This window comes from Petaurus breviceps, unplaced genomic scaffold (genome assembly GCF_028583685.1).
Source record: "Petaurus breviceps papuanus isolate PSGF00001 unplaced genomic scaffold, PetGlider_PUasm1.0 90897, whole genome shotgun sequence".
In the NCBI taxonomy this organism is placed as follows: domain Eukaryota; kingdom Metazoa; phylum Chordata; class Mammalia; order Diprotodontia; family Petauridae; genus Petaurus; species Petaurus breviceps.
This window is the reverse complement of record NW_027187374.1, coordinates 12,943,246-12,963,710: the sequence shown is the minus strand read 5'-3', so window position 1 is coordinate 12,963,710 and position 20,465 is coordinate 12,943,246. Positions and strand designations below refer to the sequence as shown.

General features: G+C 35.2%; 1 protein-coding gene across 4 annotated transcripts in view; it reads left to right on the top strand.

The window, feature by feature from the left end:
* Positions 1-20,260, top strand: part of DYRK1A (dual specificity tyrosine phosphorylation regulated kinase 1A) — a 231,499-nt gene extending 211,239 nt beyond the window's left edge. For all 4 annotated transcript variants that reach the window (XM_069075024.1, XM_069075021.1, XM_069075023.1 and 1 more), the window contains 6 exons: positions 14-300; positions 7,351-7,497; positions 11,319-11,459; positions 15,485-15,791; positions 16,046-16,170; positions 17,081-20,260. In XM_069075024.1, the coding sequence (XP_068931125.1) occupies positions 14-300; positions 7,351-7,497; positions 11,319-11,459; positions 15,485-15,791; positions 16,046-16,170; positions 17,081-17,701 (1,628 nt within the window). In that variant the 3' untranslated portion in view covers positions 17,702-20,260. The remainder of the gene's footprint in view (positions 1-13; positions 301-7,350; positions 7,498-11,318; positions 11,460-15,484; positions 15,792-16,045; positions 16,171-17,080) is intronic.
* The last annotated feature ends 205 nt before the right edge of the window (positions 20,261-20,465 follow it).

Below are 20,465 nucleotides of genomic sequence, written 5' to 3'. Positions count from 1 at the left end.
TCTTTTCTTTCAGTGCATTTGAAACGCCACTTTATGTTCCGAAACCATCTCTGCTTAGTTTTTGAAATGTTGTCTTATAATCTTTATGACTTGTTAAGGAACACAAATTTTCGAGGTGTCTCTTTGAACCTGACACGAAAATTTGCACAACAGATGTGCACTGCACTGCTTTTCCTTGCAACTCCAGAACTTAGTATCATTCACTGTGACCTCAAACCTGAGAATATTCTTCTCTGTAACCCTAAACGCAGCGCTATCAAGATTGTTGACTTTGGAAGTTCTTGTCAGCTGGGACAGAGGGTATGTATTGTTCCACCTTTCAAAAATAGTAAGTAAATAGTTTAAATAGGACTTGAACCTCAGGTAATTTAATTTTTTCTGTGGTAACACCAGATTTTAAAATATGGACTAAAAGGTTGATTACTTTGAAAAAATCAAGTCTGTTTTTTAAAGTATATCATGATTTAATCTCATAAAGGTCAGTAGTCTTTAAATGAAAGCCATTTTAGAAATAATAAAAGTACTATATTTCTTTTTTTTTTTTTTTAAAGCAAACGGGGTTAAGTAACTTGCTCAAGGTTACACGGCCAGTTATTTCTGGGTGTGGTGCTGAGTATCTGAGCCCGGATTTGATCCAGGTCATCCCGACACTGGAGCCGGTGCTCTTACTCGCTGAGCCACCTGGCCGCCCCTAAAAGTATTATATTTCATTTGTACTTATAAGTATTTTCAGACCCCTAATTTTGCCAAAAATGCCTTTCTGAAATTAAAAGATGACTTTATGAATAAATGTTCTAAGTTTTATTGAAAGGATTTAGCAGTCCTTTCTACTCATTTAAAAATTGTAATTGTTTGAAATTTGCTTATACACTCAAGCAACAATAAATTGGGATTGAGAAGAATCTTATGTTTTGTGCTCTCTCATAAAAACCAAAAACAAATATCATTTTTTCACATATATTTCCTAGAGGAAGGGCAAAAAAGTCAGAACAAAGGCCATTACTCTGATCATGTTTTCTAAATAAGCCCTTCATTATATTCTTAGGGATTCATTAGTCCCTAAAAGGTTCCTTAGGATCAATAACTGTGACATGAGACATCCTACATAAACATAAAGGCACTAAAAGGGAATTTTTAAAGAGTGAAATAAATTTATGAGATATTACAGAAATAGAACTACTGTAGCAAATATGTTAAAGGGTAATGTGAAATTGAGTTAAATCGTATTAAAAAGATCCACACATTAAATCATTTCATCCTGGTTAAAGGGTGTTGTAATGTCAGGGTACTAAGCAGAAGTGGCACTCCTATCTCCATCTGCAAGTGGCATAAAGGAGTCCTGGGAGGGGAGGGGTGATAAACAGAGTCTTGTAGGGGTAAGGGAATTACTGTCTGGTGGCCACATTACTGTATTGGGTTCCTTTGCTGACTCTTTGGGAGGTTGGTCCATCACTTTATTCTAAAAACCACTTCCACACTCCACTTAATAGTCAGGCATTATACATTTATTAAGTACTTCTTATGTACCAGGCACTGTGCTAAGAGCTGGGGGGATACAGAATGAAAGGACAGTCCCAGTCCTCAAGGAGCTCACATTTTTAGTGGAAGAGATACAACAAGGAAACAAATAAGTACAAGCAAGCTATATACAGGATAGAAGAAGTTATTAATAAAGGGAAGGCACTAGTATTCAAAAGGGTTAGGAAAGATTTCCTGTAGAAGATGGGATTTAGTTGGGAACTAATGGAAGCCAGGGAAGCCATTAGATGGATGAATAGGGAAGAGCATACCAGGTGTGAGGGATAGCCAGAGAGAATGCCTGGAGTGAAGAGATGGAGGTCTTGTTAATAACATTGTAAGGAGACCAGTGTCACTGGATTGAAGAGTAGATGGAGAATAATAAGTTGTAAGAGGACTAGAAAGTTAGGAGTGGATCTAGGTTTTGAGTGATTGAATGGCACACAGGATTTTGCATTTGATTTTTAAGGTGATATGGAGCCACTGGAGTTTATTGAGTGGGATGGAGAGTACGTAGAGGGGAGGGTGACACAGTCAGATCAGCACTTTAGAAGGTGACTAAAAATGTAGAATGGTTTGGAGTAGAGAGCTATTGAAGGCAAGCAAACCTACCAGCTGGCTAATAAAATAGCGATAGGTGATGAGGGTCTGCATCCAGGTAACACAGTATCAGAGGAAAATAGAGGTCATATTTGAGGAATGTTCCAGAAGTGAAATTGGTGGATGTTGGCAACAGATTGGGGTAACAACGGACAGGAGTGAGATAGTGAGGATGTGAGAATACACCTAGGTTGTGAGCCTTCAGAGAACTGGAGGATGGTGCCCTTAGGGGAGGGCTTAGCGGAAAAGATGAGTTCAGTTTTGGACATGTTGAGTTTAAGATATCTACCAGATAACTAATTTGAAATGTCTGAAAAGCATTTGGAGATACCAGACTGGAGGTCAGCAGAAATTTTGGAGCAGAATGGGTAGATACAGGAATCATCAACATAGAGATGATAAATCCATATGACCCAGTGAGAGATCACCAAGTGAAGCAGCATAGAGAGAGAAGAGGACCCAGGAAAGATGCTTGTGGGATATCTCTTGTTAGGGAGGGTAATGTCTTCAGGAAAGGAAAATGAGAAAGAGTGATCTATAGGAGAACCAAGGGAGAGTGGTGTCCTGAAGACCTAGGGAGAAGAAAATATCAAAGAGGAGAATATAGTCAGCTGTGTCAAAAGCCACAGAGAGGTCAAAAAGAATGAGGATTAAGAAGAAGCCATTGGATTTAGCAGATATAAAATTATTGATGACTGGAGAGAGAAAATTTCTGTGAAATGATCTGGCTGGGAGCCTGGATTGTAAGGGAGGATGAGAGGAGAGAAAATGGAAGCTCTAATTTTATTGTAGATGACCTTTTCAGGGAGTTTAGCCACAAAGGTCAGAAGAGTTATTATGATAGTGCAAATAGAAGGATCAAATGAGGATTTTCTGAGGATCAGGAAGACTCCACATGTTTGTAGACAATAAGGACACATCCACTAGACAAGGAGAGATTGAAGATAAGTGGTAAAGTGAGGATGACAAAAGAGGTATTCTGTTAGAAGAAACTGGGACAGAATAGAGTCATTTCTATAGACAGAAGGATTTACCTTAGTAAGGAATATAAGGCCACCTTTTCATCTGAAAGATAGGTGAAGGAGGATATAGTGGCAGAGTGTATTTGAATGATATGAGATGAGAAAGAGGAGAGAAGGAGCTCATGGTGAATGACCTTAGGCAAGTTTCTCAACTGAGAAGGCTGGGTTAGAGGGAGCCCTGGGAGGTTTCAGGTGGGATGTATAGGTGAGTTGATAAGATGTAGAGGGATCAGAGGTGTGGTCGAAGAGTAGCTTTTGGTAAGGGAAGTCAGAGATAGGATTGGAAAGTAAGTAGATTATAATCAGATGAAAGAATTTGGGAATTTTTGAAAATGGAGGAGGTGCTTTTATGGGTGATTTCAGGAGCAAGCGTATGATCATTTTCGTGGCTGAAGTGAGTGGAGGAATAGGTCATGGGAAGTGAATAGGTTGAGGAACTAATGGATTAAGGTTTTTGAGGAAGAATCAGGTACGTTTAAATATCCAAGTATGAAGACAGGAGTTAGAAAGGAGAGAAAACTTGAGGCAGGTCCAGAATTCATTGAGAAGGAAATAGTGACCCAAAATTTTGTAGACATTAGGTATCAAGATTTTGATTGAGTGATAAATATGAATAGCATGAATTTCAAAAAAGGAGAAGTTCCTGAGTAATAGTGCTCAAAGGAGAACCTGGAAGTGGGACTGTGGAGCAAGGTGTATTTCAGCTCCCTAACATGGCCAGGGAATCAATGAGAATGAATAAAAATGCAGCCACTAATAGAAAGGGTAATCAGGGAGACTGTGTAATCACAAGGCACCAGATCTCAGTTGATAACCGAAATTTAGTCATTTCTCATTCTGATTTTTAAATGTGTCAGAATCCTTGTCCCAATTCTCGACTTACCTTGATGAATTCCTCCGAAGTAAGGCTACCATTTCTCCCTCAGGCTTCTAGGGGGTACCATTGTGTCTGTCTTGATGTCTCTTCTCACTGCCCCTTCTATCTCTGGAACCCTAATCATATTAATTGTTATGCTATTGTTACTGGAAAGAGCATGTCAATCATCCTTCTTATGGTTCCTTATCCTGTCTCTTCCCAAACCAAAAAATGTCTTACAGAGTTTGGATGAGTTTTTAATACCATCATCTTGATCCACAATTTCAATTTATTTCCCCCAATTTGAATTACCAGTGATTAGTAGTCCAATATCATTTAGCTCACTAATGTCAAGTAGATTTTGCAAAGGGATTTTTACTGAGAAGTTACAGTAAGAACAGAAGTACAGATTTCCTTCCCTATCGCCTAAGGGCAAACTGCTCCCTAATATCTTTGTTCCCTGGGGAAAGTAGGCTCAAACTTAAACCAGTTTGTAAATGCATGTACCCCATCAAATTCACTTCTGAGTGTGGCATAGGTAATGGAGTCCTTTTCTTTTTTTTTTTTTTTTTTTTACTACCTGGCATCTTTACTGCAAGAGTATTCTACTGCTTGGCTGGTTTTCGTTCATTTCTATACTGAATTCGAGCTCCATGACCTCAAACTCATTCTGTTAACCTTTTGAAATTCCCAGCATCGCATCCTAGTTCTAAACTCCTTTAAGAGCAGAAAAGAATAGATCCAATAGAGGCAGGGCCTCTGCCTTTATGAGCAAGCAACATGGCAACAACCTGGTTCATAGATAAGGGCTCTCTTTCTATGGAGGTTATTTAGCAATCTTAACTGTCACTTGACTGCTGCCCTACAGGAAAAAGTGCATTGGAGTAGATTTTCAAAGCCTAGAGGAGCAAGTATTGTTATCTTTTGGAATGAATGAAAAAGCATTTATTAAGCACTTTCTTTGTGCTACACTGTACAAAGTACTTGATATACATTAGAAAAATTGGACAGTCCCTTCAGGAACTTAAATTCTAATGGTAGAGACAACACAATTAGTATTTTGATTTGGCAAGAGACAGGATGGGGAGTAGAACCATAAAGGAGATGATTGACATGCTCTTTCTAGTAACAGTAGCTGTATTGATATGATTATGATTCTAGAGATGGAAAGGGCCATCAAGATAGAGAATAACATCCAAAGGCCCAGAAGTTGCATGGAGGGAGAAGGTATAAAAGTGGATTATAAATACCTGAAGCCATCTCATTATATTGTGCCAGGAGATATTCACTAATTTGGATAGCAGAGGCCTCAGGTCAAAGAGTCCCAGGGCTGAAAGGCAACCAAAACACGTGGAAGGCGCAGTTGCAGAACAACTGCAAGAAGATGGCCAGAGAAAGAAAAATGGGATTAGAGAAAGTAGGAAACAAGAAGAAAGGGAAGGATGCATTTATGTCTTAAAAAGTAATCTATACAATAGGGGTTCACTAATAGTTCCAATATGTGGAACCAGCTTAAAGTGAGGTAGTATAAATTTAGATGTCATTTTAGTTTGAAGGACTTTGAATTCCAAGAATCATTTATGAAAAGCCAGGAACTAAATCTGTTTTCGCTAATACCTAATTCCATTTCTTTTCCCACAATGCCAGGTACTTATTAAGCACCTGCTATGTGGACTGGGGGTCTAAGTACAAAGAAGGAAACAGTGCCTCCTCACCAAAAACTTATATTCTAATGGAGGGGGGATATAGTTCACATATACATATATTCAGCATAGATATAACATGACTTAATAAAAGTATATACAAAATAACTAAATATTGTCCTGCTGCATTCATGCTCTTGCTCTCGTGCTCTTTCTTTCCCTCTCTCTCCCCCCTCCCTCTCCCTCTCACATGCACATGTGAGTGTACACACACACACACACACACACACACACACACACACACAGTTACCTGATTTGAAAGCAGCAACTATTTGGGGAAAAAATAATTAAAAAAAAAAAGCACAAGAACAGCTGCCTCATAAAGGCCTGTTACAGATTCTTAATGTTTAATTAAAGGAAACCTTTGAGATTCTGATGCTAAAATGATTCTGGTTCTGTGTAGTTTTTCTAGAAGGAAAAGAGAAACATAGGCAGTTATATACTTTGCTATGGTACATATTCCATTTCATGATTAATGAGATCCTAAAAATGGGGTCTGTGATTGTTTTTGTTGTAGCTCTAATGTTAACCATAATAATTCATAGCACTTTTTGAAGCTGCATGAAGGATAAGGTTGTTTTATTTTTAGGAAATAGTTTACCTTTTTCTTTTCCTCTCTCTGTCTCTCTCTCTTTTTTTGGGTAAAGATCAGGGTATGATTAACCCAAAAGGATGCATTTTAATTTGGGGTCTTACTTGGGGAAACTGAGTTTTTGCTCTACTGGTATAAAGTGAAATTTAGCCATAAAATGTAGCTTCCTGTATCTTATAATGTAAGGTAAACAAAGATTAAAGAAGTGTTCAAAGTTGTTTTAAAGCACTTTTATTAAAAAACTACATGTCGGTAATTGAAAAAAAATCTTAAAAATTTAACTTTATGAGGTTATAAAAGGAGTTATAAAAGGACTTCAAGGGAAATATAGAAATAATAAAAGAAGATCCTTTTATCAAACCATTGTAAAGCTAATTCAGAACAATATTCATTAAGTTTCAATAACATTTTGTAGCCATTCATTTGACACTATATCTTAAAACATTTAAATCATTGTTGTTTATCTGTCAGGTTAACAAAGCAATTTCCATAGCTAATAATTCAATTCATAAGTACTAAGGTCTTCTATGCAAGGCTGAAAGTTTATTTAAAAATATTTTGCCTTGGTTAACAAATGTTATATGAATAAATTAAAAAATGCTTTTATTTCTAATACTTATGCTGTACTAACTCTAGGTAATCATGTATAAAGTCTTTAATAATTATCCTTCAATGCTTCCCTCAATTGTAGATGTAGAGAACTGTGGGTTTGAAATACTACAAATAATGTTTTATTTTTTTGGTATATTAATTTTCTGAACTGTACTTCTCTCTCTCTCTCTTTTAATTATTATATGAAATGATTTTCTAGGAAGAAAAGGTTATATTGAGAAACATAGTTTATATACAAACAAGATATAAATAAAATTATAAAGCATTAAAAATATTTTTAATCATTCTTCAAAATATAAATAGAAATAGAACTTATTAGAGGAATTTGCCAATTATACTTTCTTTTAACATTAGCCAATTTGCTTCTTGTAGTTTATTCATTACTTAGAATTGGTATAAGTCAAGAAACTAAAAATTCCTTGAAACTTTTTTTAAATTATATTTCAGATATACCAGTATATCCAGAGTCGCTTTTATCGCTCTCCAGAGGTACTACTGGGAATGCCTTATGATCTTGCTATTGACATGTGGTCCCTTGGGTGTATTTTAGTTGAAATGCACACTGGAGAACCTCTTTTCAGTGGAGCCAATGAGGTGTGTAATTGATTTTTTTCCCTATTATCATTAGGACATTTTTTGCCCCTCAGAGAATTATATACTAAATTGTATAAGAAGGGATTTCATGATCTACCGTGTTGTTTAAGTAAATAACATAATTGTTTAAATAGATCCTTTTATGTTCTCCTTTGTTTAATTTTATGTGTTATCATTACCACATAGTAGTGAGTTCAGAATTATTAAGTGTAAATGTGGATATTTAAATTGGTTGGTAAAATAATGATTGAAGCAGTCAATTTCTCTTGAAATGTTTAAGAAGTATTGCTTTATGAATTTTACAGTTTAGGCATCATGAGAGAGAACTTGAGTGAAGATAACAAGAGATGCAGTTGTTAATTTTAAGTAATATTTAAAGATGGATTGATACTTTACAGTATATTTTGGATACTTGCCCAAGTAGTATATTGGCATGCTTTGGTAAATTTAACTCTATCATTATTGACATTCTTTTTATGTAAGGAAATTGCATCTGAATGGAAAAGTAGTATATAGGTTCTCCTTATAGTGTTAAATAAAGTAATTGGTAGAATTGGCAACAAGAAACATCATTTCATTGGACACTGAGTCATTTTGTTTTTCGGTATTCATGATGCATATACACAAAATATCATTCTGAAAATATTTGTATTTTATGAGCCTACAGATGATGAAGAGTTTAATAGAGAAATTTTATAAAGAATTTGATGAAATTCTCTAAACCATATTGAGTTAAGTCAGTAAGCTTTTATTAAGCAGCCAAAAAAAAAGCTGCTACCCTTGATGACCTACATGGTCCAGTAGGGGGAGGCAAAATGCAAGCAAATTTCTACAAACAAAAAATACACAGAATAAATAGGAAACAACAAACACAAGGAAACCACTAGAATTAAGTGGATTTGGAAACATTTCTTGTAGATGTGTTGTTTTAGGTGCGGCTTCCATCTAAATCAAGAAGCAGGGATGAGAAAGGAGAGCATTACATGCAAGAAGGACAGCAAGTGGAAATTCCTGGAGTCAGGAGGTTGAATGTCTTGTTTAAAGAATATCAAAGAGGCAAGCCTTTGCAGTGGATAACAGATTTGGGTGTGGGGGTGTGAGTGTAAGAAGTACGGTAAGAGGACTAGAAAGGGTGGGGGTAGGGACTGGGTTTGAAACTATTTCAATGACAAACTGGTTTTTATATTCGATTCTGGAAGTTGTTAGGAAGCCACTGAAGTTTTTTGAGTAGGGAGGTGACACGATTGGACTTGTGCTTTAGGAAAATAACTTTCACATCGGTAGATGATGAACTGGAGTGGGGAAAAGACTTGTGACAAGGAGACTAACCAGCAGGACAGGAGTGAGGAGATAAGGGTGGGGCAGTATCAGAGAAAGGGGGATGGAGGTGAGGTTGTATTTGAGAGACATTATGAAGATAAAATCTATAGACCTTGGCAGCACATTGAATATGAGGGCAAGGGTGTCAGTGAGGCTTTGAAGAGGACAACTAGGTTGTAAGCCTAGAGCACTGGATGGTGGCCTTCACAGCAGTAACAGGGTAATTTAGGAGGGGAAAGGGATTTTGAAGAAAAATAATGAGTTCTGTTCTGGATATGTTGAATGTGATGTCTACAGGATATGTAGTTTGAAATGTCTAATAGATAGTTGGAGATACAAGACTGGAAGTTAGAGCTGGATTAAGTAAGTTGGAAGATCAGCATAAAGATGACAATTGAATCCATGTGTGATCACCAAGTGAAAGAGAATAAACAAGAAGAGAATCCTTGAGGAATAAGTTGCTCCCATGAATGTTAAGAAAATATATTTGATAAAATTAATCTTAGAAATAACTTTTTCACTAATCCTGTGGTTAATAACATTAGTCAAATAGGTATATGTGCTTATCAAAAGTATTTACCACTGTGGAACACTTCTACATAGTAGAAATGGAAGAGATTTCCTGTATATGTTGTCTGCTTGTACTCCTTTTTGTGAGTAATCTAATTATACCTACATTAATGCCCAGAATAGAACCTTTTCATTGATGTCTGTGACTATTCAAAAAGACCTAACATTCCACAAAAGAACCAAATACAAGAAATGTGCTTATTGTCTGGATTATGATATGCAATTGGTGGTTGGACATTCAGTACTTCTGTCTGAAACAGACCATACAGCTAGATGTGTAGTTAAATAGGAGAAAAGGATTGTATTTTGGTAGTTGTGTGACATTTTCAAAAATCCCAAACTGCTCCCTGTGCCACAAACTATCATTGTCTTGGTACTACTACTTCTTCTTCATCATCATCATCTCAGTTTCTGTGTTTTTCAGTATGACTCAGATAAAAATGATCCTGAGACAAGTCACTATCCTGATATTATTTATATTCAACGTTCATCCCATATACCATTGTACAAATCAATAAAGTAGCTATTTTTTTACTTGAATAAAAGTGTTAGGATGAAAATTCATCCTTTGTAGGATGTGTTCTTGGTGCAAGTTGGAATAATAATTATCATCATAGTCATTTATTGCCATTAGTATTATCATTATCTCACTTTGATCTTTTTTGATAGTACAGATAGAATTGGAGTTATGTGTTACTACTACTACTACTACTACTACTGATACTGATACTTAGTATTACTGATATTCTCCTGACCACATTATCTGACTATGAATCATGCTAACATCATATTTTCTGAAAAATGAAAAATCACAGTTAACCCAGATACTGATCAAAAACCTCATAGCAAGGTTAAATAGACCATAGCATAGTACAATGCCTTTTCCACAAGCCTTAAGTAAAAAATATTATTCCAGAAATGTTTGGTCAGAAAAGGAGATGTGGACCTACCAAATAACAATAATGAGTGCTAGGATATCAATCAGTAATATTAAGTGTCAACTATATGTCAGGGATGAATAAATCCCAGTGATGTATTGTTATCCATGAATTCTTAAAATACTTAATAATCCTCTTAGGAGAACATGTATTTGAACCTTATAGAGTGAAAATGTGTCTGGGCTGCAGTTTGTACTGGTAGAACATTGATAAAATCATGGATCCTTTGAAGAATTGAAGTATTTAGAACCAACAGGAATAACATAATCTGAATTATTTGGAGTTAACCTGACCTCATAAAGAGGAAGGGGATCTCTAAGCCAGTATTTTTATTTTACAAATGGGAGAAACTAATGATTTTAGAGTTGTAATTACTTGGGGGGGAAAAAAAAAACATTGCTCATTAGTTGGAATACTGCTTTCAAATGCTGATCTCCTGACCAGCAACTCATCATTTAGGAAATAGCTTTTTATTTTAATTTATATCTTTTTTCTTTTTACATTATCTTCATTTTTTATATCCCCTTTGTCCTCTTCTACCTAGTGATAAAATATGTCTTGTTTTCTTCTTAGGAGGCTGTTTTGAAAGCCACTTTGTGGGTGTTACTTCTTCCTCTTTCCTTTGATAAGTACAGTATCAGAGAAAGGATTGGAATGTGGTCTGGGCTCCAAAGTCTTCTCTCTAGCCACTACATTATATAATCCCACTCTAGACACTTGTTTATGTAAATAAATTTTCTTTGTAAGTAATTTATCCATGTAAAGCATTGTGGATATAGTACTTAAAAAATCAAGAATTAGTCTTATAGTGTAAATCTTACTCTAAACATGAATCTCAGCAACATGACTGATAAATTGTTACCCATACTTCAAGACCTTTATTGACTCAAAAAGTTTTCATTAAGCTCTTTCAGGAGTAGTAACAAACAGAAATGATGGTATAATATACAGTAGAAAGTATGTTTCTGATAGGATTCTTGGTATTTTATGCAGGTGGATCAGATGAATAAAATAGTGGAAGTTCTGGGAATAGCACCTGCACATATTCTTGACCAAGCACCCAAAGCAAGAAAGTTCTTTGAGAAGTTGCCAGATGGCACTTGGAACTTAAAGAAGACCAAAGATGGAAAAAGGGTAAAAGACTATGTGACCGATCAGTTCTTGCATGTCTTTCAAAACATTGTTTCCATTCATGTTACCTTATAGTATTTCACCATTTACAAGGATTGATTTCTCTGTTAATCCTTTGCTTGTTATGCATACATGTTATTAAAAACAAATGTAATTGTTTTGTCAATATTTCAAACTATTCTTAAAATTATTTGATTAATACTTAAGATTCACTTATGACTAAAATTTTAGTACTCTTTTCCTATCATCGTTTCCATCATCATCTCAAAGATCTTACTGCCATTATCCAAGCCACTGAACTTCAGGTTAGCAGAAGGTCTTTGTTTCTGTGAACAATAGGGAAGTTGTGTTTATGTTGTTGTGCTTATGCAAATCTAAGCATGATTTGTGGTTATTGTTATGTTAACTAAAGTAGTCATTTTAAAAAATGCTTTTCTCCAGTTTTTTCATTATTGTAGAGGTATCAAAGGCATTTAATATTCTGTAGGCTCTTTGAATTGATTATATTTTACCTTTGATGACCAGTAGTTTTAAATAACAAATCTAAATATTTTTAACTAAGCTTTTAAGAAGTTAGTTTTCGCTACCAAAATATTCTTCCTAATGTATTATTTTGATTAGATCATTACCCTATTCATTAACTATATGGCTCCATTTTCCCTGTAGACCAAAGGACAAACTCCTTGATCTCTACAATTGGGCTCTAGTCAACTTTTCTGGTGTTATTTTATTACTATTCCTTATATTCTACCCTCTAGCCAAATTGGATGACTAATGTTAACTTGACTTTAATGTATTTATGTAGACCATATCTGTACTGGCCTCTCTATTTTGGCTATTGAAATGTTTCCTTTAAGGCTTAGTTTAGGTACATGAAGCCTTCACTGATATCCTAACTAAAAGTGAAATTCTTCTGCTTCAATTTTTCTTTTTACAATTTATCTAAATCTTTTCTTTGATCTTATCATATTCTGTCTTGTAACATTTGTGTTATTTTTGTCGGTGTAGGTGTTTTCTCTCCACTCTTCCTATAAATTGTAAGCTCTTTGACTTGGTATCATCAGCTTTCATCTTTTTATCCTCAGTTTCTAGCCTAATACCTTTCAATTAATAAAATGTATGTTAAAATGAAATGAAGTATTCATAGTTTTCCTTGTATTATCTGCTTCCTCTGTGTGTTTTAATGGCTACTTTCTACTCTTTCTTGGTTCTTTTGGAGATGATATGTAAAAGGATGTCACAAAACTGTCACTCATGACCTTTTGGAGAAGAAGGAATAGGGAACTTTAAACACTTAGTATTTCTTTCTGCCTCCTAGTTAACTTACTCTGAATAGGATTTCACTAGGTAGTGGTAGGCAAGAGGCACAATTCTATTAAAGGTTGTGTGAAATAGATACGTATTTATACTTTTTTCTTAATAGATTTGTAGTTTTTCATCACTTTGAATTTTGATTGCCAAAATCCATGATGCCTTATCTTCCTGATATAAAATACTTTCCTTTTGTGGATTTAAAAAATCTTTTTCCTGAGTCGTTTTTTCTTTTCTTCAGTTGAGTTTTTTTTTTTTTTAATTCATCCAGCATTTTCTTAGCCACTGGTCTGTTTTCCACAGTTACAGTTAGGATTATCTCCTCTACCAGTTCTGCCTCCTTCTCCTGTCTCTTTCACTTTATGAGACTAGAAAGTCCTTTCCTCTTTGATGAATCTCAAACTTAATTTATAAAACTTCTAAGTTAATGAACTTGTTCTGGAACAAGATTCCATTAGCCCCTGGCTATTTTAGTAGTTTAGAAAGTTTAACTTAAAACAGAAGAAAAATGGTCAGTTTTTAAAAAATAAGATATATCAGGGTTAAACTTCAGCAATAAATGACAAACTCCCTGATAGACTGTCATTGTCTTTCTTTGAATATAATTCATTTACTCTGAACATTTTTTCTTCATTGTTTTATGTGAAGATAATCTGTTTTTCTTCCTCTTGACCTTTAAACTATTTTCTCCAAAGTTAGTAGTGATCTCTTTAATTGCTAATAAATTAGAAAAGGCCTCTAAGTACATTATACACTTCTTGACTTCTCTGCAGCTTTCAGTATCTTTTTTACTACTTCTTCCTAATAGATGCTCTCTTTCCTGGGTTTTCATGACTGATCTCTTTTGTTCTCTTTATACTTATTGGATTATTCCTTCTTAACTCTTTGTGCTGGATGATTATCCACGTTTTATCTCTTACATTTAGGTTTACCCCCAGGTCCTGTCCCAGATCCTCTTTTCACCCTTTTTCTTCATGATCTCATGCTGCTATGGATATGTGTTCCATGATTGATCTCTATGCAATTGATTCCCAGATCTATTTTAACGCAACCTTTATCTCCTGAATTTTACTTCCATATCACCACCTTCCTGCTGGACTTCTCCAATTCCATGGTCTGTAGATATCCCAAATTCAGCATGTCCAAAATGGAGCTCATGTCACTTTCCCCTGCCCCCTCAACACACACAACCAATAATTTACCTCTTTTTGTCAGAGGTACCACTATCTTTCTTTTACCCAGAGACATCCTTGACTCTTCACTCTCACTCTTCCCGCATATAATGCCAATTGCCATATAAAGCCAAATCACTGATTCTTCCTCTGCTCTTTACATTCACACTCTAACCACCCTAGTTTAGACCCTGATCACCTCTGATCTCTGGTCTCTCCCCTTTTCATTTTGTTATCCATGTAACAGCCAAATTGTATGGAGACAAGAACACTAACTCTGGCTTAAATTTTAAGAACCTGAGTTGAAATCTTACTTCTTGATACATTACCTGTGTGACCTTGGATCAATCATTAAATCTTCCTTGGCCTCAGTTTTTTCATCTGCAAAACGAAAAAGTTGGGTTAAAATACCTGTGAATTTCTAATTCTGTATCTTTGATCCTATGTGTCTAAGGCACAAGCCTCTCTGATCATCCCAATCCCTTGCTCAAAAAGCTTCAGTGGTTCTTTATTGCCATTTGATAAAATACATAGTTCTCTGTTGGACATTTAACATTTTATACAATCTGACTTAATCTTATCTTTATAGACTTTCATGTATTATATATTCCAGTCAAATTGCTATTCCCCACAGCATTTTGTTTCTCACCTCCCAGATCTATTAGACCCTAAGCTCCTTAAGAGTAGGGAATGTCTTTTGACTTTTTTTTTGATCCTCTGTGCTTAACATAGTGTCTGACACATAGTAGGCACTTAGTCTAAATGCATATTGACTGACTCCTTGCTTTTTGCACAAGTTTTTCTGTGTCTGGAATCTTAAGCTGCATTCTAAATTCAGCTCAGTTACCGTCTTCAAGAGGCCCTTTCTGGTTTTCTCTGTTCCAATATCCCTTTTCCACCAAAATTACTATGTGTTTACATTTATTCTATATTTACTTATCCATATATACATGTTGTTCCCCTAAGCCTAAGAAAAATAAAAGCTTCTTGAAAGCAGAATCTTTTTCATTTTTTACCTTATATCTCCAGTGACTAACACAATTCCTGGCATGTGATAGTGCTTATTGAAATTATTTGAATTTAACACTCTTAGAAATGGAATCATTTTTCATAGCATTATCTTAGGAACTTAGACTGTAAATAATTTCTGTTTAAGGTAAAATCATTGTAAATGTACAGATATTTTAAAATTAAAAATATTTTAAATGTTTAATTTCCTCATTTGCAAAATTAGTAAGTCACAAGACCAGTTGACCTTTATGAGGCTAGGGCATTTATTACTCTTGTGCTTTAAGTATGATGCCATCAGGTAGTGGCAGTGTGCCACAATCAAAATTCTATTAAATTATAATTTAGTTATTTTATATATAAATATATATGTATGTGTGTATACATATACATATTTGTCATAGTGATATAAAATAATACATAAGTATTTCCATATATTGCTATATTTCTAATAAATCTTAAAATATTGCATTTTAAGTTGATTTAATATTGGACTAAATTTATTTTCAAATTTGAAGAAAAATTTTTTTTTCATAGGAGTACAAACCACCAGGAACCCGCAAACTTCATAATATCCTTGGAGTAGAAACAGGAGGACCTGGGGGACGTCGTGCTGGGGAATCTGGACATACTGTAGCGGACTACTTGAAGTTCAAAGACCTCATCTTAAGGATGCTTGATTATGACCCTAAGACTAGAATTCAACCTTATTATGCCCTGCAGCATAGCTTTTTTAAGAAAACAGCAGATGAAGGTACAAATACAAGTAACAGTGTCTCCACAAGTCCTGCTATGGAGCAGTCACAGTCTTCAGGAACCACCTCTAGTACATCTTCAAGCTCAGGTATATATATGCTTGCTTACAGCCTTGAAATTTTTAGTACCTTTTAATATCACTGCTTCACATTTTTAAAATGTCAAAACTTCACGTTTTAAAAATTTTGGAGAAAATTACTTGAACTTATTGATTGATGAAAATGTGTGATTTTAGCTAAAACATCCCATGGTGTGTCATATGACTTGTTTTCCAGTTTAGTGCAAGTTTTAGAATTTGACTTCTACAAAAGCAAACTTTTATTCTGTTTTGTTTCTTTTAAGGTGGATCTTCAGGGACAAGCAACAGTGGAAGGGCCCGGTCAGATCCGACACATCAGCATCGGCATAGTGGTGGTCACTTTACAGCTGCTGTCCAAGCTATGGACTGTGAAACACATAGTCCTCAGGTATACTTTAAAACTGCTAAAGAATGAAGAAATCTACTAATTACTTCAGTAGCTCTAAAGATTTACCATATTGATAATATTAAGTGACTGTTGAAAGGTCATGCTGATTACATTAAAACCGAGCTATAATGCCATCAGTTTTCCCATGCCATCAGACCTCATTACAGCTGAAGCAGTACATTATGACTTGCAAAGAAGAACACTGCTTGATGTAATTTTTGAAGACTTTCAGAATAATGTCTTCATGACATTTTTGTTGGCTTCCAATTTTTTAAACTGAAAGTTGGTCTCAACATACCTTTCTCCTTACTGAAATGTTTGTGCATATAATAGGCACATTATTTCCTTTCATTACAATATATTTTGTATTCTAGGAAAATGTATAATAGACTAGAAGCAGAAGATTTAGGTTCAAGCCCTACCATTTACTAGTGTAGCTTTGAGAAGGTCACTTTCCCATTCTTTCCATTAGTTTTTTCACCTAAAACTTGAAAGTTAGATTAAATGATCTCTAGTATTCCTTTTATCTCTTAACAGTTCAGTGAGATTTATTATTTGTCAAATTATACCTTTAGTAATCCATGATTAAATTAATTTAATTATTACTAGGGATTAATGTTTCACAGTTTAAATCGGCATAAACAATTTAAAAAATGATTAATAGATTAGTCCCCCATTTTTATGTGTGACTTCTGTAATAATTATGTTAAAAAGGCAGTTGATTTTGGGGGGGATGGTTAGTTGAATCATATGTATTATATATGTTATATATCATTCTATTTATAGACTTAAAATTTACATAATAAAACTGCCAAATTCCTTCAGTTTTCCCCCCTCAACTTGCTTAAATATTAGTGTTGTTGCTTTTGAATTAGAGGTAAAAAATATAGATCTCTATTAATTTTCACAGGTGCGCCAGCAATTTCCAGCTCCTCTTGGTTGGTCAGGCACTGAAGCGCCTACACAAGTCACTGTTGAAACTCATCCAGTTCAAGAAACAGCGTTCCATGTAGCCCCTCAACAGAATGCATTACATCATCATCATGGAAACAGCTCCCATCATCACCACCATCACCACCACCACCACCATCACCATGGACAACAAGCCTTGGGTAACCGGACCAGGCCAAGGGTCTACAATTCTCCAACAAACAGCTCCTCTACCCAAGATTCTATGGAAGTTGGCCATAGTCACCACTCCATGACATCCCTGTCTTCCTCAACTACTTCTTCCTCTACATCTTCCTCCTCTACTGGTAACCAAGGTAATCAGGCCTACCAGAATCGCCCAGTAGTTGCTAATACCTTGGACTTTGGACAGAATGGAGCCATGGATGTTAATTTAACAGTCTACTCCAATCCCCGCCAGGAGACTGGCATAACTGGACATCCAGCATACCAATTTTCTGCCAATACAGGTCCTACACATTACATGACTGAAGGACATCTGGCTATGAGGCAAGGAATTGATAGAGAAGAATCTCCTATGACAGGAGTTTGTGTTCAACAAAGTCCTGTGGCTAGCTCGTGACTAAATTGAAACTTGTTTGTTTCTTGTGTGTTTTTATAGAAGTGGTGTTTTTTTCCAAAAACAAGTGCAAAGCTGCTTGAATCAGAAGGAGTTTAACACACTGAACCGCTACAAGAGGGCAAAGCTGACTATTTTTTTAAACTTGAAAAGATTGCAAAGGGACAGTGAAGTGTTTTTTTTTTAAGAGCCATGTCTAAACCCATCTTAATGGATATCTCAGAGGTGTTACCTCATCTTTTGCCTCCCCCATTTTAACTTGCCACATCTCAATCATAGTGTTTTTGTCTTTCTATTCTACAAAAGTTAATGTTCAGATGTTGGTCTTAGTCATTTGCCAACTAATTTTAAAATAAAAAGTCACTGCATATAATTTACAAAAAGGGCCCCATGAGGGTTTTTTTGGGTGGGGGGTGGGGTTATTTGGATTTTTTAAGCCTCCAAACACACATGGGCACAGATATGCAGTACTGTAAGGAAGAGGGACCTTCAGATTACAGAAAAATATATTCAGCTGTACAAAGGGACAGTTGTATTGGAGTTTTTTAGGCACATTAAGCATGCTAAGTGGCGGTGATCAGACTTCTCCTTTTCTGAACCTACTGAGGATCAAAGCAGCAATTATAATGGGATTCGGTGTCTCATTTTATAGACCAGAGTCAGATAGTATTTGGAACATGGCTGGCCTCATAACTAAGGTGCACTGAGAAGCAATCAACGGGTCAGTTTTGGCCAGTCCTGGGGAGGTCTAATTGGTGGTCTTTGGGATAACCTTTGGCCTTATGGATTTGGACTCTAAGTTAGAAGAGCCTACCATTTCAAATGCAATCACTATTGGACATGCTTTTGCAGACAGTCCTTAATGCTGAAAACACAGAGAATGGGTAATTCAAGAGGCCTTTCTTTTAAAATAGACTTTTGTGACCCACTAATTGTAAGGTATTGCAAGGTCACTTTGCGTGTGTCATAAAGTTGACTTCCTTATTGGTTGAAGGTCACAGAAGTAGTGGTTTGCGTTTGATGGAAATAGCTACAGCTGTGTCCCTTCCTGCTTTTTACTTTTTCTTTTGCTTTTTCTTGGCACGTGGTATCTCCACCATTACTTCTGCACAAAGATGTCTTCTGTTCATCCTGAACATTTTAAAAAATGCAGAATTTTATGTGACTGCTTTTTTTGCCTCACAATTATGCTGTGAATTTTACAAAAATTTATTTTCTTTTTTTGATAATTTATTGTACCAAAGCTGTTTTTATAGCACATAGATGTCTGTAACCAATAATGTAGCAGTTCTGCACTTTGACACAAGGTGTAACTAGACCATTTTTAAATGTCAGTTGAAAATTATGGCTGTACTATTGCTTAAACAAAACTGGAACTGTTGTTGAATTCATAGCCAATACATTTATAACGATCTGTGTACTGAACATAATAGATTGACATCTAATTTAAGACTATAACATCTGTTAACATTATAAATGTCTTCAGGCTTCTGAAGGGAAAAGGGACACAAGATCTTGAAGCTATGAAACCAGCAGTAGTTTCTTGTATTCCTGATTAACATTCTTGTAAACTTGAAAGTAAGACCTTGATTGCACCAACAGGTCCCAAAGTGTTACCATGAGTGAAGCTAAAAGCTCATGTAGTCCTGAAGTTACAGGCTGTATTTAACAGGTGCCTAGTTTGAGGTTATGCTGCCTTAATGTAACACAGTCTGGCAGTTGCTAAATTTGTGTTCCCACTTAAAATTGACCAATATTTCTGAGTGGTCGATGGGAGGATGAAGATAGATTATTTATTTGTCCTGGATTTAAAAAAAAAGCCTAGAAAAGAAGCAGTAATCTACCTCTGCCAATAAACCCTGTTAAAAATAACTTCGCAGAACAGCATATACTTTTTATCAGTCGTTTCCATGTGACTGACATGGTCAATTTTTTTTCTGAACAAAACAGGTTTTTATATATAAGACCTTGAAAAGAGAGGCCCAATATGTGTAAATGTGAATGGATACTTAGAAATATCAGTTTTATAAAAATTTTTTTTATTCGAAGGATCCTTATTTATTTTGTATTAAAATATCAAGCCTGTGGGTGACAATTTTTGAACTTAACAGTTCAGAGAAGTTTACAGTGAATGAAAGGTTGTCATCTTGAGTATAGCAATATTTTAAAAAAGAATCCAATAGTTACTGCTGTCTCGGTATATAAAGTTAAGATATTTTATGGGTCAGGTCATTTTTTTTTCTGTGCTGGTTGCCACATCTTAGGAAGCACCAAAAATTAAAACAGTTTTGAAACCAATATTTACATAAAAACCATAAAATCCAATGCTTCTGCATACTGTGTTATGTTACAGTCCAGTTTTGTGTGCTTTACTACACAGTTTGGTTACAGGACTAATGTGCATTGTAAACATAAACAGCATGGAAAAGGTTAAATACCTGTGTTCAGATTGTAAGATCTAGTCCAGACTTGCTGTGTATATTGTAACGTTCAATGAAAAAAGAAACGCCCTTTGTATTATAGTCATGCAGTCTTATGTATGATAAACAGTTGAATAATTTGTCCTCAGACTCTTTACTATACTTTTTTTTTAATTTAAAAAAATGTAAATATAGTAAAAAATCTTCCTATGCAATTACCCTGGTCCAGGTAATGGTCTGGTAGGTATACTGGGTATAACTTTAGTCAAATATGTAAAAATATTAGTTACATTGACATAGGCTTCAAAAAATTCTGAAAGTAAAAGTTGGAGGTTTAACAGATCATT